We start from the raw sequence: 20056 nt of genomic DNA on the forward strand, positions 1-20056 counted from the left end.
TAAGACCATTCTAACCTATCAAAGGCTTTCATTGCATCCAGGGACAGCATCGCTAGGGTGTCATTAGAAATGTTATTTTCTTTTATTTGTATCTATTTTTTGTCCTCACTTTTTTCCTGTATTTTTCTCCCATCACAATTTTAGTCGTTATGCCAATTCCCTTCCTGGTCGTTGCACGCATTTCCCCCCCACTGTCGGCCTAGGGAGGGTGAAGACTATCACATGTCTCCTCTGATACATGTGGAGTCAGCCAGCCGCTTCTTTTCACCTGACAGCGAGGACTCTCACTGGGGGAATGTAACGTGTGGGAGGATCACACTACCTCCCCCAGATCCCTTCCCTGCTGAACAGGCGCCCCGACCGACCAGTAGGAGTCGCTGTTTACAACGACCAGGACACATACCCCACCGGCTTCCCACCCGCTAACACTGCCAATTGTATTAGTAGGGACGACTGACCAAGCCGGAGGTACCGCTGACAGCTGGATTAGATCCCAGAGTCTCTGCGGTGGTAGGCAAGTGCTTAGTCCACTGCGCTACCCAGCCTTTTCTATACTTTATATATTGTTATTTGTATAAGATATATAGTGAGGGGATCATAGAAACAGAGTGCTAACTATAGTGATGCAGAGAGAGAGAGAGAGAGAGAGAGAGAGAGAGAGAGAGAGAGAGAGAGAGAGAGAGAGAGAGAGAGAGAGAGAGAGAGAGAGAGAGAGAGAGAGAGAGATAGAGATCCTCCTGATTAGCTGTTGAACAGAGAGCTGAGATTTACAGTGAAGGTTGGTAAAGGTTCGCGGGAGACTTCCCCCCTGGTTTTCTACTGAGTGCCAGGCTTTGGGATAGGAGAGTCTACGGCTGGGTGGCGCACTTGCGTGCACCGGCACTGTCCTTGTCACCATATTTCAATCCCACAGGGCCTTGAATAGAAAACAAAACTATTAACACATTCCCTGCCACGCAATTTGAGCATCTTATACCACTCTCTGCCAGCACTGTAAGCCTATGGAGATGTTCACCTTCTTTGCAGGGCTATAACTTTTTAAATTGTATTGCTAAATTGACATTACTATGGCCCATTCAACATCGATTATCTATCGTTCAGGATGTAGGAACGTTTTACTTTTTCATTCATAGATTCATACGAAAATACCGTCTAGAACAGGGGTCTCAAACTCGCGGCCCGCGGGATGATATTTTGCGGCCCCCTACTGGACATCAACGTTTAGTGTTAATGCGGCCCGCGCGCAACTGTTTGCCGAGTCGTTGCGCGAGAGTTGGAAGTTTTATTTATTTTATCACTTGTAGGCCACCATAGCGCAGGCTCATGACAGCAACGTTATGTTAGTGACTTGGTTGAAACGTGATTCCGGAGTGATATCAAGTAAAGTGGAAGCAAATGCTTCCTCGCTATCTCTCTCCTCTGCGAGCAGTGCTCTGCATGTCCGGCCAATAGGGTCCAGCTGCATCCCCGGAGATTACCGCTCACAGGCAACTTCCGCCAGCCACACTACACTTCTGCCGCTGACAGAACACGCGCTGATTGGCGGAAAGTACGGAAGTATCTCGAAGTACGTCTGACGTATCTCGAAGTACGTCTGACGTTTCTCTACGTTAGCGAACGTTAATTGAACGTCAAAAGCAGATGCAGTTAGTTAGCACGCAGCAAACAACTTTAACAAAGATGGAGAAATGCAATTACAAGGTAAGCCTTATTATTACATTGTATTCATAAGATAAGATAAATTCAGCAGCATGGGGAGGGGGGAGGGGAGGTACAGGTAGTAGAATACATAGAGGTACAGGTCACATAATTATAGTACAGCATGGGGAGGGGGGAGGGGAGGTACAGGTAGTAGAAGACATAGAGGTATAGGTCACATAATTATAGTACAGTCAGTGGAGAAGTAAAAATATAATAAAAAGGCAGTGTAAACTATATACAATATTATTAACTGTCCCTGCCCTTTCTCAACCTCAGTTTGATCTGTGGTGATGAGCGGCCAATTTCTTGTGTGCAACAGAAATATTACTTGTCCTATTATTGTCCCTTATTTGAAGAGATTAATGCACAGGAGCTGTACTGGCCTAACAGAAATTATGTTTGTGCTTTCTTCTAGATAACGCCTTCAACCATCATTTGGCCATGGGACTGGTTCTCGGCAATGGAAATATTTTTTTTTTTTACAAATTGCTAAAAACACTGTCGACTGATTTCTTCTGCAGTTTATTATTGCATTTACATGTTGAAATAACCATCGCTTAGATCAGTGCTTCTCAAACTTTTTCTGTCAGGCCCCCCTTTGGCGGACCAAAATATTTTGGGCCCCCCCCCCCCTCGCCCCAACAAAATAGTCATGAAATGGGCCATGTTTAAATTTATTGAAATAACACCAATATCGTGACCTTTCAAATTGGCCCTATATTTTGTTTTCAGAGCTGTCATGGATGAAAAGCCAGCTTCACACAGATACTGTATGTGGTGCTGAATGGTATCAACACCTTAACTGCTGCACCATGAGATACTTGGTGGGCCATGAGATGAGATACTTGGTACTCAGCACCACACTCTGAAACTAGCTCTCTAGGTGGTATCAGATGAGATTTCAAAGAGTTCTTCCAAGAGTTTGGATGGAGATGTGTCAGGAAGCTTTGTCTCAATGTTGTCCGTAAAGGTTTTTTTTATCCAGAGTAACTTGGTGATCCTTTTCTGTGTTTTATTAAATAATGATTTTCAGATTTTGAGAAATGGTATTTTCATGGAGAACAGTGCAGCTGCAACAGATTGCACTTTAGTGATAATTTTCTGTAATCCAATTTTTTTTTTTTTTTATATATAAATCTTAAGGCCCCCCCTGTCATGTCTCTGCGCCCCCCACTTTGAGAAACACTGGCTTAGATCAATAACACTTGTGTTACCTAAAAGCTGTAAATAGTTATGTAATGCCATTAGATTTGAAACGCATTTTAGCATTACAACCCAATAACTGAACTATGTTTGTATTTGTTACACCTTATCCTCAGTATTTTGAGACACTGGGTAACACCATTAACCTCTCATCTAGGGACATCTATGGATCTCAGGTATGGACAAATCCATTATTGGAATACAGGTAGGTACAGAGCAAACGCTGTCTGATTGACAGGACTCCCTGGAAGAAGAGATCTTGTATCTCAATGGGACATTCCTGGATAAATAAAGGATAAATAAATTGATTGATTGATTGAAAACTTTATTAACAGATTGCAGAATGGGTACAGTACAGTACAGCTCAATACATACAATTGTTAAGGGGATGCAGACCAGAGAAAGACTTTCGTCTTGTTTACATCAGGGTCCCCCATTTTCAATTCATCATAACATATATGACATACACAACATACAGATAGACAGTACTGCTACATCTATACATTTATGACATACCAGATTTGCAAATACAGTATTGTTTGTGATACAAAAAGAGTCCAGAAAAGAGAGTATATACATTTGACGTAGAAACTGTACATTGGAGGAGGTTGGGTAGGTGGGGGGGGGACTGTACATTGGAGGTGGTTGGGGGGGGGGGGGGGTCGGGTAGGAGGGGTGGGTGGGTTGGGGACACTGTACAACTGTACAAGCAAAACTGTACATTGGAATATTGACAAAACCATACTTGGTCATTTACTGTACATTGGAGGGGGTTGGGTTACAACACAGGAGCAGAGTATAAACAGTACAGGAATGAGAAACAGTCTAAATGGGTTTGAACAGTTTAGTTTATTTCATGATCTGTAATCTGTAATACCTGATCGGTACAATATCTACTAACCTGATCAATACAAGATATTCCTACCTGATCGATATACGTCCAGTAACTTCGCCCCCCCCCCCCCTCTCATGTTGATAACGGAACAAGGAACTCTTCAATCTCACTCTCAACAACCGCACGTCAGCGCAGACGTACTTGCTTTTGACGTTCAATTAACGTTTGCTAACGTAGAGAAACGTCAGACGTACTTCGAGATACGTCAGACGTACTTAGAGATACTTCCGTACTTTCCGCCAATCAGCGTGTGTCCTGTCAGCGGCAGAAATGTCGTGTGGCTGGCGGAAGTTGCCCGTGAGCGGTAATCTCCGGGGATGCAGCTGGAGGCTACTCTGTCCGGCAGCACTGCCACTGTCTGTCTGTGTGTACGGGTCTGGTCCAATCACATACGCGTCCCGTCAGCGTTTTTCCCCCTCACCCACAGTCTGCGAATCAGAGGCAGAGTAGGAGAGTAGGGCGGGTCTTCACGGACTGCATGTCGTCTCTCTCTTTCAGTTCAAGTCGGAGCAGAATTGAAAGCGCATCTACAGTAAACTCGCTCCCAGTTTTATCTCTGTGAGATAAATGTAGCTATTAGCCTATTTTCGCCAGCAGGCAGCCAGCAGAAAAATATGGCATTTTCAAAGATGGTCAGTAAAAGAAAAGTCGACTGCAATTCAAAGGTGAATGGACGGAAAAACATGCGTTCATCCTGAGTCCCAGCCAGGGGCGTAGCTGGAAATTCTGGGCCCCATGAAAGAATCAATTTGTGGGCCCCCAATCTATAAAAAAATGTGGGGCCCCCAATCTATAAAAAAATTTGGGGCATTTATTTATTGATGAAAACGCATAATATGGTTTTTACCTATTTTTTTATAATACAGGCAATTATACTTTTGAGTCATCTACATTAACTTACTTTAGGATAATAATAAAACCATATTAATAAAAAGATAATAATAGTGTTCTCTGGCCCCCCCCCCCCCCCCATTGCTGGGCCCTTGGAATCATCCTAACCCCCCCCCCCCCCCCCCAGCTACTCCCCTGGTCCCAGCACCAAACCAATTATGTGACTATATGCCAAGAAACGGTAGCTATTTGAAAATAATGTATGACTGAAGTGATGGAGACCATGTTTGAAGGCAAACAAAAGCAAATCCCCCTCAGATCGCACAGCAACCAGAATAACTGATTAAACAGCTTTGTGATAGAATAAAAAAAATGCACAGTGCATTTCCATAGCTGTGGATGAGTCCACTGACACCACTGAGAAGCCTGAAGAACCGTTCATGTTCTGAAGAACTGTTCATGTTCTGAAATGTTATTGCTAAAGATTGAGAAGATTGGATCAGTTGTACTTTTTTTTTGAATACTTGAAACCCTTTTTTTGTGGAATATTTGATGCGGCCCAGCCTCACCCAGACTCTACCTCCAGCGGCCCCCAGGTAAATTGAGTTTGAGACCCCCGGGTCTAGAATATAAATATGTTTTTATCGTTTTCTGCAGTAATTCCTAGAACGTGAGATATAGGCATAAACGCATATATAGATTATCAAATGCCGTTTGTTGGCGATACACGCTATATTAAAAATGTCAACTGTACATGATCCTAAACGTTATGACTTATCATACGCGGATGAAAGGGGGGGGGGGGGTCGTTTATAATTCCGTGATCGTCAGTAAATGCTTTATGTAGTATGGGTGATATATTGATAGCAGTTTGCATGGATAATAATAAACAAACTCACTGAAAATGACGTCAGCGTCCTCTTATCGTTCGACGATGAGACTGGAGGAAAAAGATCCCACTTATTTGACGGCGATCTCCTAAATCCATTTCTGGTTTGTATAATCATAATAAACGGCCAAATCGTATCGATTATTGCGTTATGGCAGCGATCGCTATACACGGACGTGTGTATACAGTCCCGCAACAATATGCGAGTGCCGGACGCATTTCCCAGACGCACCGAGATCGACTAGTCCATTTCCGGTTTGGCAACTCGCCGATCATCCACCAGGCGGCAGTATTGAAGCGAATTATGAATAACATGGCAAAAAATTTTAATATGATCTCAATAACGTTGTACGCTGTGGATTGGCAGAATTCGCATGAACTTGAAACACGTTGTAAGCCGTTTCCGGCGTGGGATGTGTTAAGGGCTCAAAGGGCCCAGGGTCCAAATTACCTACTCTGTTACCAAGTCTTATGTCTCCATATAGGTATTGTATGTCTATATATTGGATATTATATGACCATGCCTAAAACCTAGGTACAGTGTTACGACGGGGTAAGGTGGAGGTAGAACCCAAGACAGCAGGACGAGAGTGAGCAGGGATATGAGGCAGGAGACGACGGTCACGATTTAAAGAGCTTTTACTTAGCAACGTGACAAATGTACATTCAAGCACAAACAATGGGCACAGCTGCGCTGGCTCTAAATACAAAACAAAACCTAACCAGAAGACGGACTGAACACACGAAATAAAAGAGCAATAAAACAGAAAACTAATATACACTTACTTTAGACAGAACACAACTACAGGGCAAGGACGATGTTTGACAAAGACAACACAGGAACAGGAAACACGGAGGAATGATGCCACAACCATCCCAACAAACCACAAGCAATAAATACTGACACTAATTAACACTAATTAATAATGGACGACAGCTGGGGGAAGAAAGGAAATAAGAACTAATACCATAATCAAACACAACAGGAACAAGGACTAGGCTATACAACCCACAGAATCAGAGATACAAACACAGAGAACAACCTAAACAGATAACAATTGTAACATCAACAATAAATGCAACAACAGCATACTGTTCAGGAGATTTATCACCACAGCGTGCATCATCTGTAGATGATCACTAGATGGCGCCATGATACCACTGTTCACATCTTTCATACTGTCTGTTCCTTGTCTGGGACAGCGATACCCATTGTTCACACTGTGTCTGTGGTGTTGACTCTCCCAGACTTGGGCTGGTCTGGGAGTGTAACAGTACCCCCCCCCCCCCCCCCCCTAACGGGGGGCTTCCAGACCCCCTAGAACATCGTCCGGACACGGGCGAAGCAGGAGGTCGAGACCCTGGCAAAAACCGAGGACGAGGACCCGGAGAACTGGGACCGGGAGTCCGAGGAAAGAACCCAGGAGGGGCATAGCAGCCAGGAGGGTTGAAAACGGGTGCAGAGGCCCGGAGAGGGGGGGTGGGGATTAGTGGTCTGCAAGGGCCTTGAAATTAAGCCTGTGCCCAGCCCGAGCCCATGACGTTCAGGCCCTGCCCGACAATAAGCCAGACTGTAATGCAACATTTGAAGCCCTAGCCCGAGTGAAAGCCCGAAAAAAATAATATGTATTAGACTTAAAAATGTACTTTTAATTTGTATTTGTTTTAAATATTCGAAACACGGTTTTATATGAACTTAATAAATAAACAAAAACGAAAATGTCCAATAGGTCTACCTAAATAACAGATAGGCGCATATCGCACTGAAAACTAATGAAGCATTATATTATATAGCCAAATATTAAATAATTTTTTGTTTTAAATATTCGAAACACTGTTTATATATTAACTTAATAAATAAACAAAAACGAAAATGTCCAATAGGTCTACCTAAATAACGCATATCATGCTGAAAACTAACAAGCATTATAGGCCTGTTTCGCGAATGCCTCATCACTCAGTCCAAAAACTGCTGTTGCGAGTATACAGAGGTACTGGCAGACACAGACTAAAACATTAATGTCATCATGACACAAAAGTATACAGAAAAAACTCAACCAGCAGTCAATTATATATAAAATACATCCAAGAAAAAATTTAAATGTTCGCCAACTGGCTATATTCCAACTTCAAACAACAATTGAAGTTATTGAACCACTTCGGTCTTCAGCACTGTTCTACTGTCCTCGAATTCTCCCTGAGGTAATTACATCCAAATGTTTCCAAAAATGCAGCTTTCCCAGATGCATTGGGAACTTTCAAAAGCTCTCCCTTTCCCTAATTCCCGATCTGTTAACTTATCCATCGCGACTCAGAGACACAAGGCTCTGACTTTCTGATCTCTGATGACAGCTGGCGCAAAACTGAAAGTGAAAGTAGCGTGAGGCGCGTGCGCAATAAAAACATTTTTTTAAAGAGGGCGCAGCCCGGCCCGGCCGAGCCCGAATTATTTATTTAAAAACAAAGCCCTACCCAGCCTGAACCCGTCGGGTCGGGTAGGGCCCCGTCGGGCTCGGGCAGGGTTGCAGTGCACTAGTGGGGATGGGAACAGAGGCCCGGAGAGGGGGGGTGGGGACAGGAACAGAGGCCCGGAGAGGGGGGCTGGACCCGGGGACAGAGGCCCGACGAGGGGGGGTGGGGATGGGAACAGAGACCCGGAGAGGGGGAATGGACCCAGGGACAGAGGCCCAGAGAGGGGAGGCGGGGAGAGAAACAGGGGGCCGGACATGGAACCTGGAGCCAAGGGGCGAGGGTAAGGACCCCGGAGCAGGATCCCGGACGAGGGACCCTCCCGTCGCCAGACTAGGAACCGGATCGGGAGAGCCGGCACAGAGGTGCGACGGCGACGACCCCCGGAATAGGATCCAACGCAGACCACGGCGAAGACCACGGCGAAGACCACGGCGAGGACCAGGGCGCCGATCACGGCGTAGGGCTGGACCAGACGGGGAGCCAGGACCAGTCGAGGAGCCAGGACCAGATGGGGCGCCAAGACCAGTCGAGGAGGAGCCAGGATCAGACGAGAAGCCAGGACCAGTTGAGGAGCGGGGACCCGGCATAGCAGCCGGACCAGGTGTAGAGGCTGGACAGAGGCGTCCTGCCTCCTCTGGCCCCCTGCTGGGGAGCACCTGGGCTGGGTGTCCTGCCTCCTCTGGCCCCCTGCCGGGGAGCACCTGGGCTGGGCGTCCTGCCTCCTCTGGTCCCCTGCCGGGGAGTGCCTGGGCTGGGCGTCCTGCCTTCTCTGGCCCCCTGCCGGGGAGCACCTGGGCTGGGCAGAGCGTGGAGACTGGACCGGTCTCGGCGGCGAGATGTGGCATAGTAGCTGGAGAAGGAACAGTAACAGCCGGAGCTGCCCTAGCAGGAACCAGGCTGGCAGTGAAGGTTTGGTTAGCTGCCTGTGCAATGCTAGGTGCCGGTACTGTGCTACCCGCAAGGGCTATGCTAGCCGAGGCTACGGAAATAACTACCGGAGCTACACTAGTGGCAGGAGCCAAACTAGCTGTTGGGCCAACGCTAGCTGTCTGGATTGTGCTAGCTGCGGGAGCTATGCTAGCCGGAGCTAAGGGAGTAGCTACCGAAGCTTCACTAGTGGCAAGAGCCACACTAGCAGTAGGGCCTACGTGTTGACTCTCCCAGACTTGGGCTGGTCTGGGAGTGTAACAGTAGAGGGTCATAAGACTTTACCAAGTCTTCTCCATATGGGTATTATATGTCTATATATTGAATATTATATGACCATGCCTAAAACCTAGGTAGAGGGTCATAAGACTTTACCAAGTCTTCTCCATATGGGTATTGTTGTCTCCATATTGGATATTGTGTCTATTTATTGGATCTTATTGTTGTTATTTAGATAATAATTTCAGAATACCTCCTCAGGGTTAGGGTTAAGCAGCATAACTAGTAAGAGTAGGTAAAGGATATGTACAGATATAGTAACTAGTAAGAGTAGGTAAGGGATATGTACAGATATAGATATAGTAACTAGTAAGAGTAGGTAAGGGATATGTACAGATATAGATATTTTATCATCACAGAACTCTGGCAGAGTCATAATAACAGAGTTATACTCTCTGTTGGGCATAGATGTAGGGCTTTATCACGTTAGCCTAGCTTCACAAGTTTTGTAAATAAGGAGACATATAAATAACATCTCAAAGCACTCAAAAATGCCATTTCTCTATTTTGACCGATTTCTGAAATGCATGACTTTTTGGCCATTTCTGAGAAATTCTCTCTGCCGTTTTTACCCGCGGGCGGGTGCAAACAGCGTGGGCCGACCCTAGAGGGAATAGATTTAATCCAAAGGGCATGAGAAGGGGGTATGGAGGATTTCCACTGAAGTAGGATTAACCGTCTTGCAAAGTAACAAAAGCCAAAACCTCTTTATTAGTCTTTGTCAGTTGTAATAAGGGTGGGGAAACACCAAATAACGCAGTCAAAGGGTCTGGTTCAATTTGGGTACTGCATCGAAGATATTTTTCCAAAAATCCACTAGGGATGAACAACTCCAAAACATGTGCACGTGGTTTGCTGGGGACCGATTACATCGTGGACATGATGAAGGTCCTTTGATCGAAACGTTGACCACAATAAACCCAGTGGGAGCAAGTGTGTGGATTATATTATTTTTTTATGCTTGAGTACAGCACCCATACATTGGTTTCTTGCATATAATGCTTGCTTGCATGCAGTCCTATGACAAAGCGTATTGTTGGTACACATTGAATGGAATTGCGGAATGTATTTTGCAATTCTGCTGCACTGGGTCGGTGGGTGGGTGGTTGGGGTGGGGGGGCACCCACGTCTCATAACCAAGCAGTGGCAAAGTCAACAGAATGCCTGCGACACATGACTCATAAAGATATGATTCTTGAAATGGTAATTAGATGAAGATTAATGAGAGTGTACGTGTGTGTGTGTGTGTGTGTGTGTGTGTGTGTGTGTGTGTGTGTGTGTGTGTGTGTGTGTGTGTGTGTGTGTGTGTGTGTGTGTGTGTGTGTGTGTGTGTGTGTGTGTGTGTGTGTGTGTGTGTGTGTGTGTGTGTGTGTGTGTGTGTGTGTGTGTGTGTGTGTGTGTGTGTCCTTGTTTTCCTTCCCTAGTGGGGACCAAATATAACCACACTATCCCCACAAGTGATGAAAACAGCAACAACAAAAATGGTGGGCTGGTAAACATTGGCTGGTGAAGGACATATTTTACAGTTAAAGGTTAAAGTTAGGATGTTACTGTAGGGTTGTAGGCATGTAGTTGGTATGGTCAAGGTTAGGTATGAAGCCCAACTTGCAGGTTAAACCCTACTCTTCAATTATGGGTAGTTTACATCATTGGTATCTTATTTCATTATAAAAAAAATCTTTTGACGCCGGAAATGCCACTCGGAAAGGGTTAAAAATGTCCAGGCACGAATAACATGCACGCGCGAATCAAAACAGCTTATCAGACGCTAGCAGGGCCATGACGTCACTCGAGGAAACGTTCGCCTTCCTCTGAATCCACTACAAGGCGTTTGAAATCAGCCCTCTTCACCTGTACGAATCTCACCCATGATCTAAAGGCTGGCGTGCCTTTCTTCGGAAAGGCGTGCACTTTATGGCCAGAAAGGCTGGAATTGGTACACCCACCACACACACAAATATTCACCATGTTTGTAGCAGTCAGGCTAGAGAAGAGAACAGCGTGTTACAAGCTCACAACGTGTCAGTCAACAAGTGCAACCGGATGTCTTCAGGTAACAAGAAGGCTCTTTGCTTTTGCCACTACTGCTGCCCCCTGCTGTCCTGTACCCAGTGTGACGTCATCATTAAGATGACACACGCACGCTATGAAAACCATGGATTGAAATATGCATGTGCGTTAGTGCACTGCAACCTTGCCCAGGCCCGACGGGGCCCGGCCCGGCCCGGCGGGTTCGGGCTGGGTAGGGCTTTTTTTTTATAAATAATTCGGGCTCGGCCGGGCCCGGGCACCGCCGTTTTTTTTTTTTTTTAGGGTTATAGGATAACCTTCGTTTTAAGATTCGCTTTCTCTTTTGCGCCAGAGAAACATTTGGACTGCAGCGCACAGGGAGAAGTCAGCTAGGGGACAAGTTCAACTCGATTGGTTGTGTTGGAATATAGCCAGTTGGCGAACGTTTTAATTTGTTATTGGGATGTATGTAGCCGGTTTTGTTAACGGTGTTCAACGCGTTGCTGACGTCTGGTGAGTGATGTTATTATTTGCTGGGACTCGACTCGCTACCTGTTTTGTTGTGATTTTCATTACGTTGCTCTGCTCGAAATCTGATTTCTGTTTTCTGTTTGTTTGTTTGACTGAGTAGGCTATTGTGTGTCGTGTGTGTGTGTGTGTGTGTCAAAGAAGATTCTATAGCCTTCAATACATTTTACGAGGCTGATGTGTGAGTCAGAGATATAAGCGAGCATTGCGAAACAGGCTATGTATATGCTTCTTAGTTTTGTTTATTTATTACGTTCATATAAAACCGTGTTTCGAATATTTAAAACAAATACAAAAAAAATTATATTTTAATAATAATAATAATAATAATCTTTTTCGAGTTTTCAGCGGGCTAGGGCTTAAAATATTATTTACAGTCGGGCTTATTTTCGGGCAGGGCCTCAAGTTCAAGGGCTCGGGCAGGGCTCAGGCTTTATTTCAAGGCCCTTGCAGACCACTAATGTGCGTGCAGGCTGTGGTTTGGTCGACAAAATGTTTGATAAAAACACTATAACTGGGCCAATTTCGAAGAAAAAAAATCCCCCTCTTCATGAAAGTCACTGTTGCCCTAGTCACATTGTTTATTGAACAAAAATACAACCTGCAAGTTGGCCTTTAAGGGGTTAAGAAATTAATGTAAGTATATGGAATGTCCCCACGAAGCATGAAAACATGGTGTTTTGTGTGTTTGAGAGAGAGTGAGCATGTGTGCATGTTTGTGTTTGCTGAATCTGACAGCCCCAGTCTCATACAGAACATATAAGGCAGTTTTACATAATCTCTCTTTAACCGTTCATGACTTTGAGATGAGTCAGAGAGAGAGAGAACGACTAGACTTTAGATGGCAATGCCTCCAGCATCCATTCATCTTACTCTCTCTCTCTCTCTCTCTCTCTCTCTCTCTCTCTCTCTCTCTCTCTCTCTCTCTCTCTCTCTCTCTCTGGTTCATCATGGTTTGTGTGTGTGTGTGTGTGTGTGTGTGTGTGTGTGTGTGTGTGTGTGTGTGTGTGTGTGTGTGTGTGTGTGTGTGTGTGTGTGTGTGTGTGTGTGTGTGTGCGTGCGTGCGTGCGTGTGTGCGCGCGTGCGTGCGTGCGTGTGAGTGCGTGCGTGCGTGTGTGGCTGTAAGGCAGCTAAAGAGGGTTAAACAGAAGGTCAAACAAGGCAGCACATACTGCAGTAAATCTCTGCCTTGTCTCTCCTAGGCTGGTACAACAGGAAAATAACCTTGTCTATATGTATTATCCAAACCCAGTTCAATAGGTGTTGGTCAATGAAATCAGATACTGATGTATAATCATGTAATACATTTAAATAGGGGGTGGGGGTGTAGTTTGAATCATGTAATACAGTAAAATAGCCTACTGGGGGCGTAGTTTGAAACATGTAATACAGTGAAATAACCTACTGGGGGGTGGTTTGAATCATGTAATACAGTGAAATAACCTACTGTGGGTGTAGTTTGAAACATGTAATACAGTAAAATAGCCTACTGGGGGCATAGTTTGAATCATGTAATACAGTGAAATAGCCTACTGGGGGCATAGTTTGAATCATGTATTACAGTGAAATAATAACAATGTGCCACTGCCTGTCTGTGCTGGCTGTGTTCATGAGGCTGACAGAGACCTAGAAGGCTTTGGGTTTTGGTCTCTAGGACAAAATCTTGACCTATATGTCTCGGTCTCAGCTCGGTGGTCTTCACCACAACACGGCAAGTTTGCGGATTACATGCTTTTAAATGATAACAGGGAAATTCTAATGACCGCACACAATGTACCGAATATAATGATGGCAACACCTAACACTTACCGTACAGTACATCACAAGTATTGTAGAAATATCCATAATTAATGGTTTCTCAATTGTATCTATTATTAACACATTTATGTTTTTAATAACATAGTCACACTTCTCTGTCCACTCATTATGACCATTCGACTCATTTTAAAGTCAGAGACATGGATTAACGATGTTCTGATTTCAAATGGGTTGTCGTTTGGCAACATGGGGGCAGTGGTATTTGATCAAGGACAACCCAAAAGGGTTCACTTCTCTACGTGCAGGAGAAAGAAATCTGTCTCCTCTCATTCCTCCTCCCCCTCCCTCATGCCCACCCCACCCCACCCGCTCACCCTCTCTCTCTCTCTCTCTTTCAGCCCTCTTCGATTTCTCCTCTATTCAAATTCCCTGTAGTTCCTCCTCCTTGATTCTCATTCCTATGAAAACCTATTTACCTGCTTCCCTCCCTCACTCTACCCCCCCCCCCTCCTCTCCCCTCTCTATTTCATGCCTACTCCATGCCTCTGTTAACTCCCTCTCCTCTCTCCCTCTCTCCTCTTTCCCCAGTCTCTCTCCTCCTCCATCTTCCCCCTGTTCCTGCATGCTGAGCTGGTGAAGGTCACTTGTAGAAGTGGGGGTGGGGCCAGTGCTGCTGCTCAGCATAACCACAAAAATATGGACGAACGTATGGAGAGAGAGAGAGAGAGAGAGAGAGAGAGAGAGAGAGAGAGAGAGAGAGAGAGAGAGAGAGAGAGAGAGAAAGAGAGAGAGAGAGAGAGGTGGGATGTGGGTGGAGAGGAAACAGAGAGAGGTGTGGGGGAAGGGGTTGAGAGAGAGAGAGAGAGAGAGAGAGAGAGAGAGAGAGAGAGAGAGAGAGAGAGAGAGAGAGTGAGAGAGAGAGAGAGAGAAAGAAAGAAAGAAAGAAAGAAAGAAAGAGAGAGATCTCTGTGTGACCTTTCTCTTCATCCCGATGAGGTCACTGTGTGTGTGTGTGTGTGTGTGTGTGTGTGTGTGTGTGTGTGTGTGTGTGTGTGTGTGTGTGTGTGTGTGTGTGTGTGTGTGTGTGTGTGTGTGTGTGTGTGTGTGTGTGTGTGTGTGTGTGTGTGTGCGTGCGTGTGTGTGTGTGTTTGTAGTGTTCACTCATGTACAGTATGTGCGTGTTAAGTGTGTGCCCCTGCAATTTATTTTCATTAAGGGTCCATCATGTTATTTTCTCCCTACAGTGTACCTTCACATCAATGACAGTGAATGGCTGTAACGACTGACTGGGCTTAATGCTGATTGATTGATTGATTGAAAAGTTTATTAACAGATTGCAGAATGGGTACAGTACAGTACATCTCAATACATACAATTGTTAAGGGGATGCAGACCAGAGAAAGACTTTCGTCTTGTTTCCACCAGGGTCCCCCATTTTCAATTCATCATAACATATATGACATACATGACATACAGATAGACAGTACTGCTACATCTATACATTTATGACATATCAGATTTGCAAATACAGTACTGTTTGTGATACAAAAGTGTCCAGAAAAGGAGTGTATATACATTTGGCGTAGAAACTGTACATTGGAGGAGGTTGGTGGGGTGGGGTTGGGTGGGTTGGGTGAGGGCTGTACATTGGAGGTGGGGGGGGGGGGGGGGGGTTGGGTAGGGGACACACACACATTTTACACTGTACATTGGAATATTGACAAAGCCTTACTTGGTCATTTACTGTACAACTAGGTTAGGACATTTGTAGGGGCCAGTTTCGAATTGCAGTCTCACGTAGGTGTTTTTTGAGAGTGTTTTTGAAGGTGGGTAGTGATTCACATTCCTTTACAGCTTTAGGCAGGGCGTTCCACATTGATGTGGCATAATTGCGAAACGTGTTTAGTCCCTTGTTTGAGCCGAATCTGGGTTTTACATGATTTGTGGAGCTCCCTCTGGTGTTGTGATCGTGGTATTCACTGACCTTTGGGAAGTATTTTGACATGTACATGGGTACCTTGGTCGCGTAGTGTATCTTGTAGACCAGGCCCATTGCAAGTTGCTGTACTCTGTCGTCTACTCTAAGCCATCCTAGGTTGTCAAAGTGGGCAGGGGTGAGGTGGGTTCTAGGAGTCAGGTCAAGTAGTAGTCTGACTAGCTTGTTTTGAGATGTTTGTAATTTGTTTTTTAGTGCCTTTGAGGTGCTTTGGTACCATGAGGTGCAAGCATAGTCGTAGTACCCTTGAATGAGTGCTCCTGCTAGAGTCTTCAGGGTATTCTTGTTTACCAGAGAGGAGATCCGGTACAAGAATCGCGTTCGTTGGTTGACTTTTTTTATTACATTGGATGCCATTTTGTCACAGGAAAGATTAGCCTCTAGGATGGAACCCAGGTAGGTAATTTCATCTTTCCTTGTGATAATATTGTCACCCACTGTAACCGAGAAGCCGTCGGTCTTGCTGAGTTTGTTATTTGAGCCGAAGAGAATGGACTCTGTTTTGCCCATGTGTAATGATAGTTTGTTGTCGGCGAGCCATATGCAGATTTTGCCTAGTTCCGAGCTGAGGGCTTTTTCAACCTGTAACTTGTTCTTGTCAGAGACCAGCAGGGCTGAGTCGTCCGCAAACAGGAACAAGTTGCAGTCACAAGCTGACGACATGTCATTTGCATAAATTAGGAATAGTAGCGGTCCTAGTATGCTTCCTTGTGGAACACCACAGCTCACTGTGAGGGGGGGGGATAGGGTACCGTTTACTTCCACCATCTGTTCCCTCCCCTCCAGGTAGGATTGTATCCAGCTCACTGATAAACTATCAAAACCAATTGCTTTTAGCTTGTCAATCAGAATGGTGTGATTGACAGTGTCGAAGGCCTTTTGTAGGTCCAGCATGACCATGCCGCAGTATTTGCCCGCGTCCACCTCTTGTTTGATGTGGTCGTTCAAGTAGAGAAGGCATGTGTCAGTGGAGTGGGATGTTCTGAAGCCAGATTGGAATTCGTAGATTAGATTTTTTTCCGCGAGGTACTTTTCGATCTGTTCGTATACTATTTTTTCCATGACTTTCGAGATGGATGTAAGGATAGAAACAGGGCGGTAGTTACCCGGGTCTAATTTGCTGCCCTTTTTGTGCAGGGGTGTTACTCTCGCAATTTTGAAGTCCTTGGGGACGTGTCCCTGTTTTATGGAGAGGTTTATTATGTGTGTGATGACTGGGGTGATGGCTGCTGCTGAGTCTCTGAGGAATTTGGAGGGGATGTTGTCATGGCCAGTGGCCTTGTTTGGTTGGAGGGCGCTCAGTTTTTTGAGTACCTCATCTGTAGTTACTATTTCCAGTTTGAAGTCGTCTTTGTGGACGCCTAGGTTCATGTAGTATGCTACTATGTGTTCTACCCCATACTGCCCTGAGTGGGAGGGTAGTTTGTTTACCAGTGTTGTGGCTATGTTTGTGAAGAAAGTGTTTAAGTAATTGGCTACATCCAGCTTGTCTGTGATGAGCGTGTTGTCCGTCTTTATGTTTATGTTTGAGAACCTGGTTTTGAGTTTTTTACTGCAGCCTAGTTGATTGTTGAGTAATTTCCAAAGTTCACGTGGTTTATTTTTGTTTTCCTCGGTTTTGTCATTGATGAAAATTTTTTTAGCAGTTTTGATCATGGAGTTTACGTCATTTCTTAGTCTGTTTCTTTCTAGTTTGAGTTCAGTCACGTGGTCTTGGAGTTCACTGCTCGTGCTTTTGGTAAGCTTTGACTGACTTTTACGAAACTCAGAGCATTTTTTGTCTCTGGCTTTCATAGCGGTCAGTATTTCAGTGTGCATCCATGGCTCAGCGCGATTTTTTACCCTGGTGGTTCTTAGGGGGGCCATTTTGTTTAGTATTGATGAAAATTTGGTTTTGAAGCCAAGCCAAGTTTCTTCAACCAGTGTACCATTGAGTTCATCTGACCAGTCCAGACTCTCCAGTTCAAGGTTAAAGGCCTCGCTAGAGTAGGTTTTGAGGTCTCTAGATGTGACTGTTTTGTGACAGCCAGCCTTTAGTTTTAGCTTTTTGCGGGTACAGAATATCATGTAATGATCACTTAACCCGCATGCTATAACCCCTTTACTGGAGATCTTGGACTTGTCAGAGGTCAGTATGAGGTCAATGGTAGTCTGAGTTGATTCACATATCCTTGTGGGTTGGGTGATTAGTTGGCTGAGGCCGTGCAGATCACAAAACCTATTGAAGGATTTGAAGACGGGTGCATTTTTTTGTTGCATATCCGTGTTCCAATCCCCAATAAGAATTTTTTCCGCATCCTCAGCTCCAGCTAAGCACACATCCAAAGTATCATAAAAGCCAGTTTGATCTGGCGGTCTGTATATTGTGCCGACTAGAACAGATTTTGCCCTTTCAAATAAAATTTCCACCCATACGGTTTCAATTGCCTCATGATGAAGGTCAGTACGGGTAATGAATTTGGTGTCCTTATGTATGTACATACAAACACCACCTCCATACTGGTTTCTGTCATTACGGACTATAGTATAGTTCTCTATTTCTATTTCAGGGTCTGTTACAGATGGATCAAGTTTAGTTTCAGTAAAGCAAATTATGTCTACCTTACCGCTCATAAACAGGTTTCTTAATTCGTCCAGCTTATGCTTAATGCTGTTTACATTAAGGTGAAAGATGTGTAGTCCGTTTTTATTAGCTGTGTTATTGATGTCTTCGAGTTCCAGGTAATGGTCTTCTGGTGCTGCTGTGGGGGAGGGAGGGGGGGGGCTTTGTTGTTGTCTCCGTGAGGACTGTGTGTTGGTGTGTGGGGAGGGGGAGTCCTTTGTCCTTTCTTTTCTGGCGGCAACCTTTTGTTCTCCTGGGCTGGTAAACATAGCCAGCCTGGCTAGGTTGGCTAGTTTATCAGGCGATTTGTCCGTGGGGTTGCCGGTTGGGGGGGCTTTGTTGACGTGGGTGGGAAGGGGGGAGGGGGGGGTCGGGACCCGCGCCGTGCTGGTACAACAAAGGTCCAGAGTCCTTTGTTCCTGGATGTTTTCGCCGTTAGCTCCGCTGGCTAGCCGGCTATCGGGCGTCGTGATGTTTAAATCCCGCGTCGGGATGGTCGTCATGGTTTCGACCCTCGGTTCACCTCCTCTCGTCTCTGCCTCACGTGTGCTCGTCTGCTGCGGCGTCATTTGGGAAGAGTTGCCGTCCGCGCAGTGGATATAGCCACAGGTTGAGTTGTTGATATAGGTCGCGATGGTAACCTCCCTCGCTTCTTGCGCTGCCAGACCAAGTCTTCTCGCCTGTGTTCTGGTCAAGACCGGGCCTGGGTTTAGATGAATGTCTCCCGAGAGTAGCAGGATAAGGGACAAAAAGGTCTTTCGGTCCATTCTGCCATTCGGGGGTCTGTTCTTTCTTTCAGGATTGGCCGTTAATGTTGCGTGAACGGTCGCTGTCCCCACGGCCAGGTGCTTATGTTCCGTGCCGTTTTGGAAATAAAAGTCGCTGTGTACCTCCTTTTCTATTTTTGCTCTTCTCTCCTCTTCTGTCTGGTTATGCTTCATCGTTGAGTAGAGGTACGAATCCGTTATCCAAAACATAACGAGGAGAAAATGTGCGCAAAATCTCTTTTGTTTGCTGTATTGACGAGGGCTCCGGGAGCTCAGGAATTTGCGACCGCTCATGGCTGTGTCCTGTATGCTTCCTGGAATCGCCTCTTACAATGCACATAGGTCTACTGGCATATCGAGAAGAAAAACAAACAAAAATGCTAGCAGGATTTTGCGTCATTGCCCTTTGTTATGGCTTAAAATATGATGCACAAAAGTCAGAAATAGCTATCATTCATTCCATCAGAATGGGATGCAACCGGGCTTCCTGGTGCAGGAAGGCAAAACAGAGAGACATTATACACTGTGAAGATATGACGGTGACTTTCGAGCTTGTAAGGCAGTAGGTTCCAAACACTATCAGCGCTTGGTGAGAGACACGAACCTGTGGGGGAGGGAGGGAGAGAGAGAGAGAGAGAGAGAGAGAGAGAGAGAGAGAGAGAGAGAGAGAGAGAGAGAGAGAGAGAGAGAGAGAGAGAGAGAGAGAGAGACATTTATTCTGCAAAGTGTGTGGTTTGTTTGTATTTTGTCTGACAAATAAATGTCTCCCTTCCTTCTCAGTCTCACCGTTTTCCATGCCGTATCTGTGTTCTGTAACGGACTGGCGGTGGAGCTGGGTTCAGAACACGCCGCCTGGAAGCTCAGTGTTTGGTGAACACACACTGAGGCTGGGTCAGAACCTGCCTCTGGAGGTTGGTTGAAACAGAGCCACGCAGGAGCCGCCTCCGTCCTCCAACCCCTTCAGCTTCACGTTAATGTGCCGGAGCAACATGAGTGGAGGCGGGTAATAAGCCATGTAATGAAGTGAACTAACGCAGTGCCCGTTCCAAACGTGGCTGTCCAGAGCGCGTGCCCGTTCAGAAAGGGCCGTTTGCTGGGCCCCCAGAAGTACTGCTTGCAGTGTTCCTCGAGAACCACACACATTCAATCAATCAATCAACATTCATATTCAGGCACGTTGGAAGGGGGGGTGCGGGGG

General features: G+C 45.6%; 1 protein-coding gene across 1 annotated transcript in view; it reads left to right on the forward strand.

The window, feature by feature from the left end:
* LOC311225952 (26S proteasome non-ATPase regulatory subunit 4-like) overlaps positions 1–19732 on the forward strand; it is a gene marked incomplete at its 3' end in the record, with an annotated part of 130436 nt that extends 110704 nt beyond the window's left edge. The window contains exon 3 of the mRNA XM_084311339.1: positions 19639–19732. Coding sequence (XP_084167465.1) covers positions 19639–19732 — 94 coding nt within the window. The remainder of the gene's footprint in view (positions 1–19638) is intronic.
* Positions 19733–20056: the final 324 nt, after the last annotated feature.

The sequence above is a fragment of the Notolepis coatsorum genome (assembly GCF_963971535.1).
Source record: "Notolepis coatsorum genome assembly, chromosome: 3".
Taxonomy (NCBI): Eukaryota; Metazoa; Chordata; class Actinopteri; order Aulopiformes; family Paralepididae; genus Notolepis; species Notolepis coatsorum.